This window comes from Solea solea, chromosome 20 (assembly GCF_958295425.1).
Source record: "Solea solea chromosome 20, fSolSol10.1, whole genome shotgun sequence".
Classification (NCBI taxonomy): Eukaryota; Metazoa; Chordata; class Actinopteri; order Pleuronectiformes; family Soleidae; genus Solea; species Solea solea.
In genome coordinates, this window is record NC_081153.1 from 20,055,776 (window position 1) to 20,080,035 (window position 24,260).

The following is a 24,260-nucleotide window of genomic DNA, read 5'->3' on the forward strand; positions in this document are numbered from 1 at the left end:
TTTGTGGTCATTTTTGTGTCATAGTCATTTTGCATCTCTCTCACTGGTAATTTGTGCATCTCTTTGTGGTCATTTGGTCATTTTTGTGTCTTATGGTCATTTTGCCTCTCTGTGGATGTTATCTCATCTCTCTGTGGTTGTTCTTGAGTCCTGTGGTCATCAAGCATCTCTTTGGGGTGGTTCTTGAGACTTGTGGTGATTTTTCAATCATGCTGCGTCTCTGCAGCATGAACCTTCGCCTTAATTCCCTCTTGGTTATCAATCACCCAAATTACCCATTTCATTACATTCCAATGATTTCATACTTGTCAGGAATGAAAGAAAACAACTTTATTTTATTACTTCATGTCTCTTTTTCCAGAAAAACACACTCTAATCCTACTGTGCTGCGGTGACAATGACGTCAGTTTTTAGGGCGGGGGTTGTAGCGGGGAGGGGCGGGCACAGGACCTGTCCCGTGTCCAATCAGCGGCTGTGTATGTAAATGAGCATTGGACGGTGAGTGTGGTGGAGAGTAATCTGGAGTTGTGCGGTAGAAATCCTTCGGTACGGACTCGCTCGCTGCTCTCCGTACTTGTGCGTCACTGACGCGGTGGATGGTTCGTTAACGGCGCACACGAACTCCTCTCTCCTTCAGATGTGTCGCTCTTTTCTGTGATAAAAACGGATATTTTCTCACTTTTCCCGGAGTCGCAGAGGAAGAGCAGCAAGATGAAATACAAAGTAAGTCGAGACTTTGACACTCACTTTTGTCTTTACAGTTAAACTTGGCTTTTTTAATGTCAACAAAGATGATGCTGTGTCTTTTCCCGTTACATGTGTGTGGCTGACGTGTGTGTGTGTGTGTGTATCATCTCTGTGAGCGGCGATACAGCTCCCGACAGGGGCGTACATACAGCAAATAATGCAACCCAAACCCTGCCCCTTCCGTGGGCCCCCACGCCCCTGTAAAGTATGGACAGAAAAATGTATTATATTTATTATTTCTCTGAACAATAACATGTGCCATTTTAATAAAAACGCTAGGTAATTAAACAACAATATGAATGTCTGACATTACAAAGAAGAGAAACTCAAACCAGTAAATATGTGTAAATATTATGGCTATGGATGGACAAAATAGATATCTATACACTATAGAACACAATCTGTAATATGTATCAACAAATAAATGATATCAACTCAATCAAAAACACATGTGGTCTATGTAGTAAACCCAACAAACCCTTAAAACCCAGAGAAATGCCTAAAGGCTACAAAAACAAGTGGTTTATTGTTATTATTGATAAATCCACTGATTGTATTCTGAATCACTGGTTTCATTGACATGCCCACAGAGGTCATGAAGTCTTGTTTTACAGTATGAAGCCTAAATATACTCAGTTTATTGTGTCAGTAGCTCATTGATGCTCTGTATCTTCTTCGACTGTGTTCTTTACCTCAGCTTGAAGCCAGAGTCATTCCAGCTTCTTTCTCCTCTCTCTTGGGAAACGTTTAGCAGAGATTATTTGTGGTACTTTTGGTGTCGTCTTCCTTTAGATTAATCATCAACAGCGTTCTTCTTGAGTCAGAATTCTGCCTCATCGTAAAATGGAAGCAATAAGTGCTCTCTTTCTCGTGCAGTCATGATTCACAGGGTTTGGAGGGGAGTGTCTTCACTCTTTAACTCCATGTGTCCTGAAGGGTGTTGTAGCTGCTGTTTGCCAGAGCTTTGGCTCAGACTCCAGACGTGACATAGCACAAGCTGTGAGTTGTGTAATTGAGGTCTCTGTTCTCCTCAGCACCTGCCTGCCTGCCTGCCTGCCTGGGCCTGGTGTCAGGGTTTGGTTGTGATTGGTGGACATGTGTGCGTCTGCATCATGGTCTTCACTGACTAATTGTTCACACTTCTCAGAACCAGGGGAAGTCGACGGAGATGGGGAAAGTGCAAGGCCAGTGAGTGTTGCAAGGAACTTTCAGACGGAAGGAACTTTTAACACAACCTCCAAGATGGTTGGCCTCATTCTAAACAAGACAGTTAATGTGAATAAATGGGAACTCTCGCCGACATAGAACTGTGTCTCCTTGCCTTTGTTTGTGTTCAACATTAACAAAGATAAGTGCGTAGAAACCTGTGCTCTTTGATCTGCGTTATTATGTAACACTGGCAGGGGAAGCAAGAGGTTGGTGGGGAGAGAGGCGACAAATCAGGCAGGTAACACGACCTTGTCATGGATAGATTGTTTATCAAGTTTATTCCGGCTCACAGCGCTGCTGTGAGCCGGAATAAAGTTTACAGTGAGTTTACAGTAAGTTTAAAGTTTACAGTAAAGTTTACAGTGAGTTATGAGTTTACATAAAGTTTACAGTGTCAAAGTTTATGACCACACACACTTTTTCTCTTGATCTTAACCGCCATGAATAATTCACAGCTATTTTAAGCACTGTTTTCCATGTTGAGCTGTAACATTTAAAGAGAAGCTTAACAAAGTTGCCCGAGTGGCGGCTGCCCTGTCACACATCTTGAGGCATGGTACGGCTGCAGCCTGACCAGCCACTGCCCTCCTCCTCCTCCTCCTCCTCCTCCTCCTCCTCCTCCTCGTCAATGACATTACGGATAGTTTCCAACAGATGCTCAGGTGTGAAGGAAAGGCTTTTCCTCTATAGGTCACTTAATGCGTATAATCCCCATGATGGGTCTCCAACCTCTCTCTCTCTAGCGAGGCCCAGGGATTTCAGAGAAGAAGCAGCATGGAAGATCAATTAAGAAAGAATTGACAAAGTTTAAAGGAGTAGTTCAACATTATGGAAAAAGTCCTTACTTTGTGGGGTTTAAGTCTAGCAGCCAGGTAGATTAGCACAGCATAGATAATAAATAGTAAAAACTGGTTATTTTTTGATATAAAAACATGAGAGTGGTATCAAACTTTACTCAAACTTAGCGTCTGGCTCCTTGAAAATAAATAAGCTTGAACAATTTAAGGTTTTCCACCCTTCAGAGCCTAAATACTTGGTTTTTCCACCAGTTAGTCAGAACTGAAGAAGACTCTTGGACGAGCGGTGACGCCTTCAAACTTAACTCAAGCGCGTCCAGTCGCCTACAGCTAACCACAGGAGATGACTGTGACAGAGAACCTTCACAAACAAGCCTGAACAATGCTGTATTTATGAGGCTCATACTATTGTCAATGCCGTATTAGCTGATAGCACATAAACAATGATCTAGATACTGATTCCCTCAGATTTGTTTAGTGAATTGAGACCAAGAAGATCCTGGGCAAAAACTTGGCTTCTGCTAAAGTTGTGCACTCACATTCTGGTCAGTGTAGACGTCCACATTGAGTCCAACGTTGGAGACACTGGATGACATTTGACGACCACAGTTGACTTCAGAAGACTGACGGAAGCGGAAACTATGAATTGGCCCTTTTGTGCACTTTAGATTCTTCATTCATTCATTCATTTTCTACCACTTTATGCTCCATACGAGGGTCGTGGGGAGCTGGAACCAATCCGAGCTGACATATGGAAAAACACCCTGGACAAGCTGTCAGTCCATCACAGGACCAACCAAGAGAGACGAACAATCATTTACACCTACGGTCAATTTACTAACCTCTGACTGTTTTTGTACTTTGGGAGGAAACCTGCTCTTTTGTTGACAAACTGCAGTACCCTTTGGCATCTCATTGTATCTGTAGTAAGCTAATATCTGGCAGTTTATGTGGTGTGATCACCTCACTGCAGGGACAGTGACTAAACAAAAGCCTCTTGCGTACATCTCTTGCCTTGAGACTTCCACAACCTTTCGAATCATTCTTTCGCAGCTGACGTAACTGTTGCAGAAATAGCTTCACAGCCACACAGAGGAGTGGAGAGGTGAACCCGTACACTGGCCAATATGTGTCTTTTCCTCACTTTCTCTCTTTTATGGGTTCAGGTTCCAGGCACCGGTCCAAAAGCGAAGGGAGCTGGAGGAGAGCAGACATTGTTTTGTGAGTGAGAGGGAGGAGGAGGAGGAGGAGGATGAAGAGGGGGGAGGAGGAGGATCTGTGATGCTGAAAGGGGCTGCAGAAAATGAAAGAGAGAGGAAGTTGTGGGGGGAACAAGAGGGCAAACAGAGTTGGTTGTATTGTGGTGGGGGGATGGAAGTTGGGAGGTCTAGGGGCGCCCCGTGAGAATGAGAGCAAACCAGGCAATGGTGCATGGGAAGGTTGTTCGGAAGATGCACATGATTGTTTCAAGGTGCCTCTTTACATAGTTAATGAGTCTGGCAGCAGGGTATGCCCGGTCCTTTTCTTTTTCCTGTGTCTGTGTGGGTTTTGTTGTGCAGGACGGTGGAATTGTGCAGGAAGACACTTTTTTGTATTCCCTTGGAACAACAACAGTGCCTAAAAAAAAAAAAGGATTGTAATCATTGAAAAAGTTTCTGCTTCTGCGTCTTCCTCTGTTTTTTGAGAATTCGCTGCACGTTTCACACATTTCAGCAGCGAAATTGCTTTTCCACATGTCCGTTTCCAGCCCACTGGCTTTCTGTCATGTAATATTTGGGACCGAATTTAACACAGACCCCTCATTATTCCACCACATGTTAAAAAGTTGCGGTATTGTTGTGCTGTGACGCTGTGTAGCTCGAGTTTCCCATCCCCTAAGCTGCAATGTTGCTCCTGTGCAGGATTCCAGTGAGCGTGAAGAGCTTCTCTCCCAGTGAGAATGAATAGCAGTCCCTCCTGCACCCCCACCCCCACCTCCTCGCTGTGCCCGCGCACCATGAGCCAACTATTAACATTTTTGAAACAGTCAGCGTGGACACACAATGTGTGCTAGTTTCATCCAGGGTTAGAGAGACGACCCAGTGTCAGCAGCTAAAAACACATAATTACATTTTTTTGTTTGCTTGACCTCCGGCAGGAATAATTCTCGCCAACCGATACGAACCCCCAGTCCTCTAATTTGAGGAATGCCAACTATTTTGCAGGGTCATCCCTTAAGTCGTCGTGAGACAACACCTGAGTTGACCCTTTGAAAATGTGGCGATCAATAAACCAGTGGGTAGATTTCAACTCTTTAGCTGGCAACTCCTTAAATGTGAAAAATGTCTGTTATTCTTTGTCATACTAGATGATAAACTAATGACTGTGTTTGTGACTGAATGAATGAATGAATGAAGCAATGACTTATGAATCCTTATGGCCATCACGTCCATTGAAAACAAATATGGAATCACTGAGACTGACAGCAGCACTGTTGTGGTTTATTGAAGCTTGTGTTGGTGGTGAAATGGGAATCTGCTCCTTTTGTGTTGAACACTTCTGTCTGATTGCTGGTAGTCAGTGAAACCGAGTCCAACGATAAACAGGAAGAAGCTTTTCTGAGAAAGCACACAACAGCTCATGTTTACTGTTGACATTTTAGATCATTTGAGACATTTCTTTTGCCCTTAAACCCTTTTGTAAATGCAGGAAGTACTTTACAATGATTTCCTTTGACGTGCTGAAGTATATGACAACTTATTTTAATTGCAGATTCATCATTGAATTTTTTATATTTTTTAAAGCAGCTTCTTGAATATTGAAACTACTGTTTTTTCTCTGGTTCTCTAGAATTCGAATTTGTGTCGTCATCCTGGACTCTTGGATATTTTAGAATCTAGAAGCACCATATATAGATGTTTCTAAACAGTAATTGTTCAAAAAGGGGTGAATCTCTTGCCTCTAGTGAACAAAAGAGTTTCCTTTTATCCGTGGAAGCCTTCATGTCTCAGAGCCAGATGATGGCAGCCTCACCACGAGATCCTTGCGTAGCGTGAAATCGGGTGGACACTGGGGTGAATCTCCATCTCATTAGTTATTCCTATATGTAAAACCGTCAAATGTGGCCCCGCAAAGATACTGCGAAACATTATTTCACATCTTGGCTCATGCCTTTTGGAGGGATTAGCTCCAATCTCTGGGGGTTACCATGATGCATTTGTGTACCTTCTTTTGGCATTGGCACTATAGGCTTGGAAATAATCCATGTTGTCTCTGCACCGCCAAGCCTGAGTGCCTGTTGGCCGAGGTCCCATGATACACCATCCATACTGTTGTCTTCTTGTCTTTCTGACGGATCTTAAACCCCCACGGATGCAGTAAATTGTCCATTTTAAGTCAGATGTCAAAGAGAAACCCTCGACTTAGCGGGGATTCAGCAGTGTGGACGTGTGGGTCTTGAGTTTTTAGTGACAGTTTCTCTTCCTGCTGCTTTTCTCAGGCCTCCGAATGACTTGGCAGTGAACAAGAGTCAACGTTGCACAATGTGACTTCCCCAGCAGCCTTTGCAGTTCACAGAATGTGTCTGCAAGCGTGGCTTTTATGTCTAATTATAGGTTACACATGGTCGTTCACGGCCAGAGCAAGAGTCCAAGATGTGAAATGATAAGAACGGGTCGTTTGGATTGTACAGGACGCAGGAAACGCTGCAGGCTAAGGAGTGGGGCTGGAAATGTCAAGTTACCTTGTGGTTAACACGACAGTCGTAATAATACTACTTGTAGTAATACAGTTGTGATTAATAGGAGCAGCGAGGAGGAGCTGAAGTTAGTCAGATCATTTCCTGTGAGTTATCTCTAAGTTGGTGATGGTGGTGTGGGCGTGTCCAGTTGACTCATGGGTTTTATACTATAGGCTGATGAGCTTCAGTGTGGAGTTTGACCAAAGCAAAGAAGGGTGTCGTATCTGACACAAACGGTTACTCATTGGGTTGATAATTGATTGGTGTCAACATCAGTATAACCATCACAGTGACAGAATGTTGTCCATAAAATGGAAGTTATACACTCGACATGAGTTTGTTCTTTTATGGACAAAGAGAAAGTAGCCGTCAATAAGGACAACTTCAAAAGCTCTGCGTCACTCAGCACCGTCTTGTGTTTATGGATTCCTCTATTTGTGTAAAATAGATTTTTGGGGCTGATAAATATTTCAAGAAGTTGATGTTGAGGACAGTTGGTGTAACAGAAGAGGACACAAGGGATGAGGCAAGATGGAGGCAGACAATCCGCTGTTTTTCCAATATATTGGCCTCTGACGTCTCTGTGTATTATCATCATCCCTTTTGACAAAGAAATGTCAACACCAGTATGTCTGCATAAAGGCTTCTGCTGGCTGATGTAATCAGCCGACCAATAAATTGGTCAGGCCCTAGTTCCATGGCAGGCTTATGGACATTTATTACATCTAAATAATGCGTGTAAGTGAGGCTGAAATTGAATTTCAAACTGAAAATGTGTGTCATGTTTGTGTCACAGCCACTTCCTGTTGTGTTCAGAAGGCATGCACCTGTCACTTTCACGTCGTACAGTACTGTGTCTTCTGAAACTCAGATACAGTGTAAGAAACTGCCCGACGGATGCAATAATGATCCCAATGAAAACAACTTTTGTAAGATTATCTGCTGTAAAATGTCGGTTATAAAAATGCACACTTTTTAAACTCTGCCTTTGTTTTGTCGTCAGGGAAACTCCACCATCATGACACAGAGTTTCAGCCACCGACAAAACAAACATGCAATCTCTCAAACTGTGATGTTTTGAGCTGCGGTGGTTTTGTCGCAGCTTGCACTGTGGGTTCGACACAGCGCGACACAGATCCTGTCGAAGAGACAGTCGCCGCGACTGATGCCGTCAAAGTGCTGCGGCTCGTGAATCACAAATGGGAGTGGGGGGAAGGTGGTGGGTGTCATATTTACCCTGAGGATACAATAGTCTTTTATTCAGCGTTATACAGTGAATGGAGCCTTTTCTGTCAGTTGTATTGCTCTGTCTTGGTATTTGCTGTTGAATGAAAACACAATGTTTATATTTAAGTCGCAAAACAAGGACAAATGAGGAAGTAAGCGCTCTGAAATATCCACCCAGTGGAGTTATTGATTACACTTTGTTAGTTACAACTCTCTCTCTCTGTAACTGTGGTGTAAATAAGTATTGATCAACATATCAGTGTTAGTGAGGCGCATCTGTCTGTGTTGCTGAGGTTTAAAATGAAAGCTCCACGCAAGACGTTTTTTTTTTTTCAGAAACGGAGAAGGTAAAATTTCACCGAGCGTGCTGTGTAATTATGCTAATACGCAGCCACTGGCAGGGCTTATAAAGAGGCTCTAATCAGAGGGTCAGCCTTCCTGAAAACTGTCCAAATGAAGAAATTACCATGTACGCTGAGCTCTCAACCGCATCCCAGGAGCCGTTTCTACCCCAGAACCCTTCACACGGCCCACTTATTTGAACTGGCTCTCACCCGCACCAAGCTGCACTCTAAGGAAAGACTCGTAAAAGTCATCAGGTCCTCATTATCGTCATTACTATAATTATTTTCTATATTTAACTATGTGAAATGAGGCCAAATGAGTGTGTATGAGAAACCCCGGGACACGTGCTACAGTGGTACAGCCCTAATTTTCACACCGGCCCCTGCAGCACCAGGACCTGGCGGTGGTCTCGCCGTCAGAGCGTTTTTTTTGGGAGCGGGCTGATTCTGTTTGGGTTGAAACATCCTCGTGTCTTTGAAAGCAGCACTAGATCCCGTTGCTGTGGAGACGCGGGCTTCTGCTATGTGGTGTGGTGGTGCTTTTGGCCACAGTCGCTGGGGAATTAGAGTGTTTGTGAGCTTGTTTAGCCAAAGCCACCTTCATTATTATTAGACTGACGTGTATCCCGGAGAGAGAGGCAGAGCTGAAACCACCCAGAGAGCAACGGTGGGCCTCTTTTCAGCAGGCGGCGAAGTTACATAAGATTGGTTTTATTTTTGGACTGGTCAATGAAGGTTCATATGAATGAGAGGACGTTCGCAGTGTTTATATTCAGGCGAGACGCTGGTGGAAAAAAAAACCTGCCCTGTTGATGTAGAGATGTGTGAGTCATGAGAGGGATTTGTGGTGGTGGGCTCCGACAGCCGGGTCCTCAGGCTGGATATTGTCCTCCAGGTGCCAGGATGGATGTCTCAGCTTTGCACGATTCTTTGCTTTTTAACGACAAAAACACACCCAGCCGTGGCACCGCCTCAAAGCCAGATGTTGTCAAGGGTAGCATGAGGGAAACACTCGTGAGTTTGAGGTTTCCTGCTCAGAAAATATCCAAACAGACCATTAATCAATCGAACGATAAACAAAGAAATGATCCGCAACTTTGTTGTTAATGGATACGTGGATTTCACGAGAAATCAGTCAAAAAATACCAAACATTATGTTCCAGTCTCCACTAAAGGGGATTTATTTTTCATAGTGTCAATAAACAAAGAAATGATCCGCAACGTTGTCGTTAATGGTTAAATGGATTTCAAGCTAAATGTGTCAAAAATAGCAAACATTATGTTTCAGTCTCTACATAAGAGTAAACTCAATGTTTTAACGATTTGGACAAAGAAAACTTAGGTTTTTTTTTTTATTTAATCGACTGTAGTGATCTAAGACTAAATCTGAACAAATACCAGACATGTAACTACTGTAAATCAGATTAAAGATAAAATTAGACACAGTAAAAGAGGCAATTTAAAGAATAATAATGTAACCATGTCCCTTTAGTGTAAAAGTTAAAGCGTGTAACAAACAAAAAAGACCTTAAAAAAGACCCACTAAAAATCCAATTCCTGGACCAGAAACACAACATATTGACATGAGGAAGCAGTAGATCATCTGCCGCCTGGCTGACTTATAACAGATAACTTCCTGGAAGCTCACACTCAAGCCAGAAGGGCCTCACCCTCCCCTCCCTCCCTCCCTCCCTCCCTCCCTCCCTCTATGCCCTGCCTATGCCTGACAAATGGCAAACACATGTGTTTATAGGCGGATCAGCGGTAAGCGATGGAGTCACCGTGTTGTGAGTAACCGGTGTTTATGCCAGAGATCTGACGCCCGCTTTAATAGTCAGTTTCACCTGCGACGATTACAGTGGTGTAGCGGACTGAAACAAACAAAAACAAGAGGAAAGGGGCCGAGCGTTTCCAGCCATCTGCATCACTTCAAACAGATCTGCATGTGCCCGAGCTGCCGCTCATCACAGCAAACAACCTGTTTGTTCAGTGGGATTTAGGCCGGTGATAGTGTGGGTTGTCATGTTTGGATTCAAATCTGGTAGATCACGAGTGGATCACGAGTGGATCACGGAATTTTATAATGATCTGTAATATCCTTCCAAACTTATTGTTAAACTTCCAATAATGCTCATGGCTCGACAGAGTGAAAAACACACTGATCCACCGCAGCGTTAAATCCAATCACCTGTTTGTATAAAGTCTGTATGTTTAACCAACCGCAAGCTCAAATAAAAACCAGGCCACGGCAAGAAAAAAAAGTGTCAATGTGTGAAAATACTCTTGAGCTGTTCTCATTGAGATCTCTGTGGTGCCCACATTCACCACAACAGATGATGCTCATGCACACACACACTGATGGTGGACCTCTGCACAAGAGCAGATGTTTGTGCCTCCTGTCAAAGTCATAGTCATTTACCAACTAATATTAACCAGAACTACAGGGGGAAATTATTCAAACCGTCACCATGTTTGAGTCAAATTAAAAAAATCCTCTTTTGGGCCAAAATCCTATTGCAGCCTCTGCAATATGAAGATTTTCACGATGTATGTGTTGTTTCATAACCTTGTAAAACAAATGTCTGAATAGCCATTTATCTGTGTACAAATGCATTAATCTCAAACAATGAAAGGTGTTTCCTACAAGCAGCAAGATTCAGCAGCCAGCTAATTTCCATCTGGATAAACAGAAAGTGCAGTGAATAACTACTGAAATATGATTTTGAAGGTCAATGTGTTTAAAATGATGTTTTAAAGCAATTCTCATAAAAGTAAATGAGAGTCACGGATATGAAATAAGTGGGAAGTATGTTAAAACTGACTGTAGAAATCTTAAAGCAGAACTTTGTAGGATTTTTACCCTAATTTAACATCATAAGAGACATTGTGAAGGTTAAATATCTTGTTGCGAGGAGATTGGGGGCTGTCGCCACTCCCCCTACTGTCTGTTAACAGCCTTGCAAGATAAGAGTCCTCAGAATCAGGAGGTCTTGCAAGAAACACATCGCTTCAAACTCCCTAGCCAGGTACTAGCTAGTATATGATCAATGCAACGATAGTGTTATTTTCTGCTCGTTGCATTTCTGTGAATGTGTCACTGAGGTCTTGACGTCTTTAAGATATTTGGCAGAAATGTTCCTCCTCTGCTCAGACAGTGGTTTTCACTACAGAGCTTGTGTTTGTTTGTGACTGTGTGTGTGTGTGCACATGTGGCACTGACTACCGTCAGACACAGAGACACAGATTTAATTTCCCCTGAGCATCAAACACTAAGCAGGTAACCACAGCAGGACAACAGGCGTCGTTCAAGAGTCATGGATAAGTTCATGCCTGGAGTGACATTGGGGGTCATGTCATGTCATCATGACACCACCATGACATTTATAACATATGACGATGGATTATTGATTGCAAAAATTAAACTTCTATATAAAGTATGATGTGTTTTTCACTTATCGACTTATAATAACAGCAAAGCTGCAACTAACAATTATTTTCACAATTGATTAATCTGTTTTCTAGATCAAACGAGTACTTGTTTGGTCCCTAGAATGTTGATCAGTGTTTCGTCACCTGGAAATGATGATGTTCTCAGATCTCAAAATAGTTGACGATTAATTTAAATAATAGATAATTGTTGCAGCCCTCGTCTGCAGTCTTGTAGGATCCAGATATACCTTGAAAAATGCACTTGTTCACAATGCATAATACAATTTTATGACTCTATTATGACTTCATGATGTTATTTATCAAATGAAATCTGGAATACTCATCAACAGGTCGGGTAAAATGTGTTTTTTGGACAATGTTTTGGTCAACCTTGAACTTGACCATTGACTGACCTGCCACAATAAGTGAAAAATGTAGAGAAACTCTCCTAAAGAACATCTTTGCAGTGCTAAGTTACTCTGTACACACACAGTAAAGAAGTGAAATTGTGCATTAAATGTGATTTAAACAATAAATGGAGTATTAAAATACTAGTAGGTGCTGCACAATTCAAAGCAATTAATGTTGTCGTCCCTAATTGAACCGATATTGATCAGACAGTCATGCGTCCTCAGATATTCAGACTTTAATGTTACCTCCTGAACAAATAAACTTCCAGGTCTGATACCATTGAGTTGTGTAAGTCTCAGTCCAACATTAAGCAGCTATTTGGTTTGGTTGGTTGTGGGTTTGATTGTGTGATGGGTGTTGCTGGCTAATGGCCTCTGTCAGTGTCCTTAGACAATAGCCAGGGAAGCCAGGCCCCATAGAGAGAGATAACAGCGTTTCTATCAAAGAGAGTTTCACATGGGAACTGCCTGAATGAGGCGGGTTAGAAAGAGGAAGGCCAAGGAAGGTTCAAGAAAGCCTCAAACCTAAGTGGGCTTCCTGATTCCCACACTGAACCACTGAAGGGTGAGACGTTAATAACACAGACCAACATGAAACACTGCCGGACTTTGAAAAGCTTCCAGAAACTTTTCAAACCAGTCTCTTATTTACATGTTTTTCTGATAATCCTTAATCTGTAAGAATATTTCTTGTTGATCCAAACGATTACTAAATGAACCTTCAAATATTTCCATTAACGTTTTGATTGGTTTGAGTTTTGTTTTTGTTTTTATTTAATAGTTAAATAAGCTCTAGTTTTCATTCTTACATTGGATTTATTTTAGTTAATGGACAAAATAAGACTTTTGAGAACATTGTTTCAAGGTTTGGGAAACAGTGGTCAACGTTTTTTGACATTTTCTGGCATAAGTACTCATTAATTGAGGGAATAATCGACAGATTAATTGTTTATGAAAATGATTGTTAGTTGCAGCTCCCTATGGTGCAAGATGAGTGTATCTTAAAACCCACTGTCTGTCTCAAAGTTAATCTGGTGGGAGAACGCAGAACAACTAAAAACAAATCATGAAGTCATACCGGTACTGGGAAATAAAAGAATAAACAAATACATTTTTGCTAATTATTATTTTAATAATAATGTGAAGCTCATGGATAAACTAAAACGATACAAGAAACACAACAAAAGCATATGTGGCTACTCCCACGAGTGAAATCAAGCTGCTGAAAAGGGGTATTCATGCCCAGTTAACTCCTTCCGTGGATGAATAACGGCTAAAGGGAAGAGACTGGTGCATTTACAAGGGCAATTAGCCTTAAATGCTTCTCTCTCAGACACAGAGGTGGCACACTCTGGGGCTTTTCCTATCTCCAAAATCTGTGGGTTTGAGTCATTATCCCTCAGCCCTCACTGGCCTTTTGATAGCTGCCCTGGAGCACAACGCGCAAGCTGAGAAAATCCCATCAAGTTTAGATTTAGTTTGGAAGACATCTGGCGTGGAGCTGTAGGCCAATGGCAATCCTGTATGGTAATGTGTAGAGTTCACCAGCATGTCGCTCACCAAAGAAGGATAGTTAATCAGAGTAGCCTTTATTGTTTTAAACAAATTGTTGGTATTCTTTGAAACATTCTTCTTTTTCTCTGGAGAATATGATCAAACTGATACCTCTCTTAATTTGGTACAGTGAACATGATGTTGTAGTTCGCTTAGCTGAAGATTTAGGGTTATGGTGTAGCCCTAGGTGTGGTATGGATTGGTGGAGTTATAATACTGAAGGACAGAACCTTCACATTGTTTCCAGTTTTTGTGCTAAGCTAATTTAACTAGCTCTCAGACCTGTTTGTTTTTGGCAGGGCAAAAAACTTGAACTAAGAAAGTCTCTTTCTTTCTGCAGAACCTGATGGCCAAAGCATTGTACGACAACATGCCGGAATCCCCAGAGGAGCTGGCCTTCCGTAAAGGGGACATCCTGACCGTCATTGAGCAGAACACGGGAGGCCTCGAAGGCTGGTGGCTCTGCTCCCTGCACGGCCGCCAAGGCATCGCCCCAGGCAACCGACTGAAACTGCTAATCGGACCCATGTTTGACTCCCAGTCGCCAGTTGCCTCCGCGGCCACTGCTGTTGCCCATTCCCCTCAGAGCTATCAGCAGAAGGCTGGTTCAGGGTCTCAGGGGCTCTACCAGGTGCCCCCATCGCTCCAGAGTCCACAACAGCAGAGTGTCTACCAGGTTCCTCCTGGACAAGACGTCTACCAAGTGCCACCAAGGAGTACGCTAGCTGCAGACAACACACCCAGCAAGGTGAGAAACAGTGGAGTTCTGTATTTTGATCGCTACTGAATTACCCTGTGGAGTGCAACTTATTACTGCTATCATTAATAATGAATCTGTCATTTGCTTTTTGTGATTAATCCATGGATAGCAAGCAAGGTTTTAACTACCAAAGGCTGATTTCACTGATAACTATATAATAGAGAGGAAGAACCAATCAGTGGAACACCTGTGGACACAAGATTTCCCACCCCTGATTTAGTTACCTTCCCATAGTTAACCGTTCATTGTCATTGTCAAAAAAGTTAAATATGAAAAGGTGTCAAATTTAAACCCCTTTAGAAGAAAATATTCTTGCAGGAGGCTCAAAGTCTCTGTACCTGGAGAACATTCGGTACTATGATTTACACATGGTTATTACTTTTTATAGAGACTAGAAGAAAACACTTGGAAAAAGTGGTAGAAAATAGAGGAATGGGGTGTGATTATAGAAATACAGAGTGGATCACAGTGGATTTAAAATGTGGTGTGTATGCATTTACACGTGATCTGTTGGCGTGCAGGAAGCAGCGGCCCTCCTCAGTACAATAGCACACACATGAAGCAGAGAGGCCGGAGAGATTGTGGGTCTGATGTGAAAAGAGGACATGGGTGTGCCGGGCCTGGCGTTCACCACAGAGCAGGGTAGTGTTTTTGAGCAAGGCTCCCATATTACTTGTATATTGGCACATTGTGTGTTGCTGAGCCAGTCTAAGCCACAGAAGGGCAGTGAATGTGGGAAAAACGTTTGGAAAAGCAAACAGCACAGAACTGTTTTTTGGATTTTGGTGGAGTCCGGGAGCCTGAATATAGGTTTTTTCCTTTATTTAAATGCTGCATATGGTCAGTACTTACCCATTTCACTTGGATTGGTTATTTACAGTAGTGCATTTCCAAGCAGTGTGTCCAATATAGTTGTGTTTTATTGGCTAGATCAGTTTTATACTTGCTAGATCAGCATATACTGTATCACTGTAAATAGAGCCTATAATATAGCAAAAGAAGGACAACCAGTTTTCTACAGAAACTCAAATTCTGTCTTGTACATGGGCAGAGGAATTATCTACAAATATTTATTTACAACACTAAGAAATACAAAAGCATTATGTTTCAATGACAGTGTCATAGCTGTAGCCCATGTAATGCTCACTGACGTTAGCAAGCTTTAGCCGTAAAACATAAATGTTTAACAATAGCAATGGTAGATGATGTTACCTGACAGTAACCAACTTAAGCTAGTCTAAGCATCTCTCTGTTCTAGATATTAGCTAACTTTAGACATAATTGATAGATAAGAGTAGCATAAAACAAATGTTTGACAACAATCATTTCATTCATTGTAGATAATGTTTCCTGATTGTCACTTTAGCAAATGACTGGAATTCGGTTAATAGCTGCTTTGGTTAGCTAATGTTAGCTTAATGTTGGATAATAATAGTTTTAGTAGATGTAAGTGACTGGATTTTAGTAAACAGCTACTTAGGTTCTGTTTGCAGATATTAGGTAACAACATTGTTGTCATGCATTAACCATAAAATATAGTCATTTAGATAATGTTACCAGACATTAACCAACTTAAGATAGTATAAGCATCCGTCACTAACTTAAGAAAGTTAGCTAATGTTAACTAAATGTTAGATAATAATAGTTTTAGATGATGTAAGTGACTGGATTTTAGTTAATGGCTACTTAGGTTCTGTTTGCAGTTATTAGCTAACTTTAAATATAACTGTTAGGCTAGAGTAGTCATGGTGGCTAATTTTAGTTGATGTTAGTCAACATTAACCATAAGGGACTTGTGTTTGCCAGGATAAGCTACTTTTGCTACATTAATAATGGCAGCTTGGTGAAATATTTTGCTATGACTTAGGGTCATTTGTGGACAAATAGGCCACATCTTATCAAATGCTATGTAAAATTGCTTTTAATGCACCATGCAAATGAGCGTGAGAGGAGTGATCCTCATTAAAGGAAAGTCATTGCCAGGTGTGGGAAAGCAACATTTCCCTGCTTATTCAACTGTTTAACTAGTTCCTGCACCTCAGACCTGCTCGTTCCTCCAGGAGACGGATAATAATTATATGCTGGATTAGATTTTGATACCCTAAGGGTTTTTTTTTTCTTTCATACAAATCAGCTGCAGTCATCATATAAATGAGCTAAGGTGTGCATTTAAGTAGGTAAATAGTCAACAGGCGCCAGGAGCTTAGAGGATTTGTTTGGTCCACTGCACAGGAGTGAGTGTTAAAGAGTCAGTCAGAGCCAGGGGGGGTTTGGGGGGGGCTGCGACTAGAGGCCTGTCAATCAACCTGAACAGTCGCACACACATCCACACTCATGGGCCTGTCAACCAACACCTCTCTTTTCCAGTAACAGGCCTCAAGGCTTAGCTGAGGAATGGTATTAAAACGGCTTTGGCGATAACAAGGAAAATTAAATGTGCTTCAAACAGCAATGTGTGTTGAGCTGTAATCATGTTATTGGGGAGATTAAATTAAGTCTTGGACGTTGACGTTTTCCGCCAATCTGTGGTTATCAAAGTGCTGCAATTTTTGGCATTTGGTCCTGTCTGATAAATAGAAGGATTTTCGTACGACTGTGAGTGTGTATGTCGGTGTATTTGCAGGAGTCCAGACAAGGCTCAGTTGTTTTTCAGTGACTGTCTGGCTGTTGGACAGACGCACCGTCAGTCTGTGTGGATACAGTCAGTCCTGTTAAAGCCCAACAGCAGGAGGGCTATTAGTAGTGAAATTGCAAAAGACCAATTTATGGAGAACTATTGCAAGTAGTATAAGAAGGGTTCAAAAGGCTAAAATGCCCGTCATATTTTGCATTTATAATGATAGGACTATAATCACACATTATTCCCTGAATTTTCGGGGCTAACTAAAAAATTAATGGGACACAAAATGGCATAGTTCCACTGAAAAATGATTATTAAATATTTCAATTATGAAAATATCTATGAATCAACTATTAGCCTGAATGCACAGTATCCAAGTTTTAACTGAAGTTCATTTTTAGACTCCCAACAGCTGAAAATGCGCCTATAAACATTGAGTTTTGGTTCTAAATTGCACAGAATTCAACAACAGGGTTTAAAGCTCAGTACTTACAGCCAAAAAAAAAAATTATGTGAAATAAAAACCCTGACCTTTACCCTTCAAGAGACCAATTATTATTGATAATTGGTGTATTATTGATAACAAACTGCGAGCGTTGACTCATCCTGTGTGCTATGTAACGTGTCATTTTCTTGTTTACCATTACGACTGTGCGTGTCAAAACACACACATATACCCTCTTTTTAAATGATTATGGAGGCGGATGCAGACTTCTTAGACTGATAATACCCTCTGAAATTCCTCTAAAGACTTCATCCCTCTCTCTTAGAGAGCAGTTCCTGCATGTCCTTCGCCATGTGTGTCGAGTCAGTCTGCTTCACATACCCTGCTGAACGCGTCCTCGGTTTGCATGCCAGCTCTGCTGTGTAAATCCAGATTGGCGTCTAGTTATTTTCTCTTCATGTGGTGTAGGGCTCTGGTATATAAAAGGCACACTGGGGTTTGGAGCTCTCTTCCTCTCTGGCTGTTTGGTTTGATGCTGCGGCCTCGTCCTTGGGTGACCCTATTGGGAGTTACCCCCACCCTCTGCTCCCCCACACTCCTTTAGGGCCTCTTCGAGTTGGGACCGTGCAGAGCGGCGTATGCCTGCGGCTCTCTGTTCACACAATGAGCGCCCTCACGTCAAGGCCAGGAGATGTCTTGTCATCGCCTTTTAGCGTTCTGCTCCTAAAGGCCCATTTTTCATCCCACTCTGCTTCTTCTCCACTGAGCTCTTTCTTCTGCAGCTCTGAAAGGTGTGTCTGTTTCAGTGTTTCCGTCTCCTCTGTGCTTCCCCCTCTGACTCAAGCACTGAGGTCACACTTGTTCAGAGATTGCTTGGGTTCAGAGTTCAAAGATCTCTGTCAAGCGTCTTATCTACTCCCACCAGACGGCCTTTTCATTCCTCACTTCCTGCCTCCATGCGGTTTGCTCCTTGTATGGGCATTTCCTCCATTCACTGTGGCATACCTATAGATTAAATCTGCTCATTGGTGTCATAAAGAGGTAGGGGGTGGAACAAAAGAATTAATAAACTACCTCACAACTCCTGGAAGTCCTCTGATAACTGTTTATGGGTGATGAGGGTGTGCCATCTACCTCGATAAAGCTCCTTTTGGAAGTAACAGGGTTTTGTGTAAAGAAAACCTGGCTTGTTTGTTTGCCTTCACCATATTTTCTCTGCCTAATCATGCACACAGTGATCTCAGCAACAGATAAGTGAGTTATTTCTTCCTGGAGCAGACCAGCTCCTTCAGATGCTTGTCTGCTCCCCATTGTCACATTTGTGATGAATCACTGGCCCGTGATATGTGACCAAGGGGCCAAGGTCGTAAATCAGCTGTACAAAAAAGTCGCCGGCACTGCGTTGTACATACTGAGCAAGCAAGCGCTCTCCCCTTGAAAGTTTAGAAACTGAAAATATGATCAAATAAAGTGAGGGAAAAGGAGGAAAAACAGGAAATGTCAAAAATTGTAGCCGTGCTGCTGCTAACATGAGTTGACGTAGTCAAATAGCTTTTTTAAACTATTGCTCTTAACCCAAAGAGATTTGTTTTCATGCAACAGAACACCACATAAACCAGGAAAAATGATGATTTAGGCAACCAATGCAATTTCATTTTTTTGTCTTTGCCTTTGCTTCTGTTGGCCAGGCCATTACTTTATTCCAGACTCAAATATCACAACATCTATTAGAGAGACTGCCAATGCAATCTTCTACTGAAGGTCATGGTTTTCCAGAGCATGAATCGTACTGGCACCAGATAATGGTGGACATGTACGGGTGTTTATTGACTTTTATTTTTGACAATTACAGACAAAAGCAAGGACTTCCTGATCAATTGCAGGTTAGGAAGTAGTTAGGCAAATGCTATCACCTTCCAAAACCCATTATGTTAGCATTTCCAGTGTTGCCATATTAGTGTATATTAGCATTTACCTCAAAGAGGAGGAGGTGGTAAAGTAGGTGGTCCTCCATGCAAGACGTCTTCTTAGCAAAATGTCCGCCAAGCATCAGTCCAGAGTTTCAGAGCAGTTTGACACCAAATGCCAGAAGATTTGTCGTGTAGGACATTTCATTATGTTTCATGGAAAACCTTTATCTTTTTCTTTGCCTTTACCAAGTGCTAACCACAATAACAACCAGAAAATGTACCATCACCCACATTTCCTTATGAAACATTATTGTGAATGCAGCTGGGCTGTATTTGTGATCTGAATGCCAAAGTTCAGCTTCACGAGGACTCTCGGCTTTATTCCCTGTTACGATTTAAGCTGAAGGGTCGTTCAAGACATTTCTCATTTCACATTATCCTTTTTTCTGAGAGGATTATGCCTTGACATTGCCGCAAATGCTGAATGTCAAACGCATCTTTTAACATTACTTCTCTGCACATAATCACGCCGCCAGATTAAGAAACCGCTTTGATCTGAGAGGATAAACGACGATCCTCGCTACTGCTAAAAATCAGTGTCTTCTCTTTTAACGCTCCTCATTAAGCCCGCTGTCTGTTTAGGTTTAGCCACTTGGAGGTGTTATGAAGACGGCTGAAGGCCTCGCAGGACTCGAGACTTAATTACTCGCATTAATTAGTTTGAGACTTTAATAAGCTGGTGCAGCTCCGGGCAGCAGAGGGGGTTCTGAGGAGCAAGGAAAATGGCCCACGATGCTGCAAGACACGCCTTTATGATATGATTCAGCAAAGCAGAGGAAAAGCAGCTTATGACAGAGCAGAAATGCACCCTATATTTAAAGGATGCTGTCATTTACAAAATATCACCATTACATAACACAGGACTGATTGCACGGTGAGTTTGCTGAGGTTGGTAGTCCTCTGGTGACCCTTCTTTTAAAGGTGAACCTACAGTGCTCTGTGCGTTGACCGAGGGAACGGTAGAACCAGGTGCATGTCGTCCAGTGTGGTGATGAGGAGGTCTGGAGATGGATGGATGAAATTCTATAGTGCATTTGCCACATCAACGGCAGCGTCACTGTCACCATCTTTCTTCAAACCCGAACCCTGTTGAAAAGCCTTGTTAGGGCTGTTGATTCATGTCAGCAAGTCATTAGCAGAGGGGAAGTAGACGTGCGTGTGTGTAAGTCACCGATGAAAAGGCGTGAAATGATGCCGTCCTTTGAAATCTTGTTGTTATTCACCCACTGGCACTTCTGCAGAAGTGAAGCAGGGTTGGGCCCCTTGATGGAAAATGTGATAGGGGAAAATGTTACGTAAGTTATTGGGCCACCTCCACCAAACAATAACAGCGTCAATTGGTGATGATGATGATGACGGTGAAGAGCTCTGTTTCCAAAACCCCCAAATGGTGTTGGGTTGGGTTGAGTCATGGCGACGGCCAAGGACGAAAAAAACACGTGATTTGCATAATTTTCACTTTTCAAACCGTCCAGTGTTGTCACGGTGTGTTTTTCCACTTATTTATTCAGGTCTTTCCTTTAATTAGCCATCTGTCTGCATATCACAGTGTGGCAAACACATGCAAATTGACCCTCAAGGCAATTAACTGTGTTCCACTTTATTATAGGGCTGCAGCTAATGATTGTTGTCATTATATATTTATTTAATTGATTGGTTGGCTTAATATAGTAAGAAAGTGACCATCACAACTACTCAGTTCTACTCACCCAACTTATTTTTATTATCCCAAAAAAAAACGTTTGAAACAAGTGGATTTTTGGCACTTTACAAACAAATGTACCCAGTTAAGTCAAAACAGATGTCGTTGCCACTTTAATAGGATTAAACAAGGTAAAATGGGAGCAGAATAATTCAACAGTCCGGCTCAGGGCTGGGTATCACCACTGATTTATTCTCCACCCTCCAATTGATTTGATTTAGCTCTAGTTAAGGATATTTTAGAACACTTATATTTATATAAGGTGACTTCTAGATAAATACATGTTAAATAACCAAATGAAGAGAGGAAAAGAGGTGCAGCCAGCGCTTGTATGACTCACTAAGAGACCTACGACAAACACCATACATATATGCAACGAGATGAGTTTTGTGATTTTAATTCAATATCAGATAACTGAAATGAATATACATTTTAATCAGTAAATTGTTGTTTAAACCCAGCTTTCATTGAAGTTCTGTCCTTTAACGATTCTGTTTGTGGTGATGTTACATTTGATCTCCTCTATACAGAGTTGTATTTACGTAACTAGGTGGGCCTTTATAATAGAAACCAAACATGAGTTTCAGCACTACTCTCATATCTGTACAGCAACAATAACAATCATATGATTGTGTTGTGATAATATGATACAGATGACTGATTTATCTCCCCCACCTACAGCACGGACTAAATGTTGAGCTGCACAACAGAGCAAAGTCGTGAGGTAGTTGTTGACACTATGACGACACCTCTCAAATGACTCTGGGGTAAAGCTGAAAAGTCCTGCCTGCCAAAACCTGAGCCTGCCTCGATGCTAAGTAAACACAGTATTGCTGAAAGAGTCACCGTGAGTCACTCATCGTAATGTGTAGGAGCGCTAACAAGGCATCTATCCGCCTCCTCGGGCCACGAGTTTAAACCTGATCCCTCTCAAGTCTCGTAGTTTGCTCTGCCTCGTCCATGAAGGAATCCTAAGAGCCCATCACCTGAGTGGGAACAAATGTTTGCTCAGTCGCCGCGGCTCTTCATGATGTCATCGCCGCAGTTAAAGACTGCTATCGCCGCCGTGCAAGCACCAACCTCGTCGGAGGCGGTAAATATTTACCCAGCAGCAATTATAGCAGCGCCAAGCGGCCTCAGAGCAACAGCCTGCTGGGTAAACAGAGGGACGGAGATGGGAAATAAATGAGCACTGTGCATCTGGCAGTGGCAGAGAGGAGCTGCTGACGGCATGAGAGCAATGACACGTACCTGTGGAAAAGGTCGCGGAGGTCTATGACAGACACCTCGCTGCCATCTGCGTGTAGCAGCGGACTCCCGACATCTGCTTATCGTCAGCACGCAGGCTCGACCCGCAGGGACGCCAGCAGCCGGGCTAAAGTGACCTTTAACCAAGCATCGCTTTGTTGGTACTCAGTGAAAGGCCAGCTCGCTGTAGTTTGCAAATGAGTACAAAATACACAAAGGGTATATATATATCTATCTATATATATATATATATATATAGATAGATATATATGTATGTATATATATACATATATGTATATATGTATATATATACATATATGTATATATATACATACATATATATATATATATATATGTATGTATATATATGTGTATATATACATATATATATATATATATATATATACATACAGGAATTGAGCTCTGGAGTTTCTTAAGAGTAGAGCTGTTTACATGATGACAGCGGTACTGATATGGAGGCAGTTAAAACTGCAGTTGATAGCAATGCTGGAGTAGTAGTCTTACAACCAAAGGGACCTTTGTGCGTAGAAGTTGTAGGAAAACAGCCAATGGGAACGCCTCTGCAAGTCTCTCATGACCGTCCTGATTTGCTCAAGTTTAAACAGGCTGCAGAGATGCACACACCTGTAGTCCTCTCTCAAATCACTTGATTTATATTAGAGCTGCAACTAACTGTACTATACTTTTTATAATCGATTAATCTGTCGATTATTTTCTCGATTAATCGATGAATCGTTTAGTCCATAAAATATCAGAAAACCTTAAAAAATGTTGATTCATCAAACCTGGAAATGATGATGTTCTCAAATGTCTTCTTTTGTCCACAAACCAAAATGATTCACTTTTCATGATTTATTTGTGATCCAGAGCGAAGAAATTAAGAAAATAGTCAAATTTAAGAAGCTTAAACAATCAGAAATCTTGTTTTAATCATGAAAAAAACTTCAAACCGATTATCGATTATCAAAATAGTTGTCGATTAATTTAGTAATCGATTAATAATCGATTAATCGTTTCAGCTCTAATTTATATTATGCTCAATGGTTTTTAGGGTCACATGGCGAATAGTGGCTAGTGCTGTTGCCTCACAGCAGTAAGCTCACAGGTTCGACTCCCAGTTTGACAGAGGGCCATTCTGTGTGGGTTCTTCGTTTTCCTCCCACGGTGCAAAAACATGCAGAGGTTAACTGGACACTCTAAATTAGCCCTAGGTGTGAATGTGAGAGTGAACGGTCGTTCGTCACGTGGTTGGCCCTGCGATGTTCTAGCGACCTGTCCTGCCTTTAGCCTGTCAGCTGGGATTGGCTCCAGCCCCACATGTGGAGGATAAAGTGGTAGACAATGAGAGAGTGAATGGCTCTTATGAAAGTGTTCATCAATAATGCCAAGAATATTCTGCCATATAAAAATATATGTGTACAACTTGTAAATTGAAGCAAAACAGCAAATATTGGATTCACAAAATCCATTAATATTAACTTTTTCAAGTACAGGGTATCAGACTTAAAACCCCTTATATTATGAAGTGTACAACAGCAGTATGGTATCCATCACACATAGTACTATCAAGTAGATAACATTTTTACACCCAGAGATGTATGAGCAGCCAAGCGTGAGAAGAGTGAAAGCAGTTTGGCTATTTTCTCCTCTGCTGGCTTATAACAGAGCTGGGTTGACGTATTTAAAGCCCACAGTGTAGGTTTCAGTGCTGACCCCATAGGCCCTTTTGGGATGATGCATGCACGGACAGGAATGCCAACAATGAACACCTTAAATCACCATGGCCTTGTTCCGATTACACTTATGAGAACCATATGCACTACTGTTAGTCAGACTCCAGCTCAGATGAATGGCATTCCTTTCCATACTAGGCGACGCACTCTCATTTTCCGTTCCTTTCTTTTTTTTTCCTCCCTCCTCCACCACTGTTACTGTTTTTTTGAAATAAATCTCTTTTACAAACCAATTCCTCCTCCTCTCTCAGAAACATTAATCCCATTCGCAGTTGGCTGAGGTTATGGCTCCTGCTGCTCACGCTCCCATCAATGAGTCCACAGTA

The 24,260-nt window shown here is 41.9% G+C and overlaps 1 protein-coding gene across 1 annotated transcript in view; it reads left to right on the plus strand.

Annotated features, from left to right (window-relative positions):
* Positions 1-522: 522 nt before the first annotated feature.
* The window catches only part of nedd9 (neural precursor cell expressed, developmentally down-regulated 9), a 33,149-nt gene continuing 9,411 nt past the window's right edge, over positions 523-24,260 (plus strand). The window contains exons 1-2 of the mRNA XM_058618458.1: positions 523-723; positions 13,776-14,183. Of these exons, the coding sequence (XP_058474441.1) occupies positions 712-723; positions 13,776-14,183 (420 nt within the window). The 5' untranslated portion in view covers positions 523-711. The remainder of the gene's footprint in view (positions 724-13,775; positions 14,184-24,260) is intronic.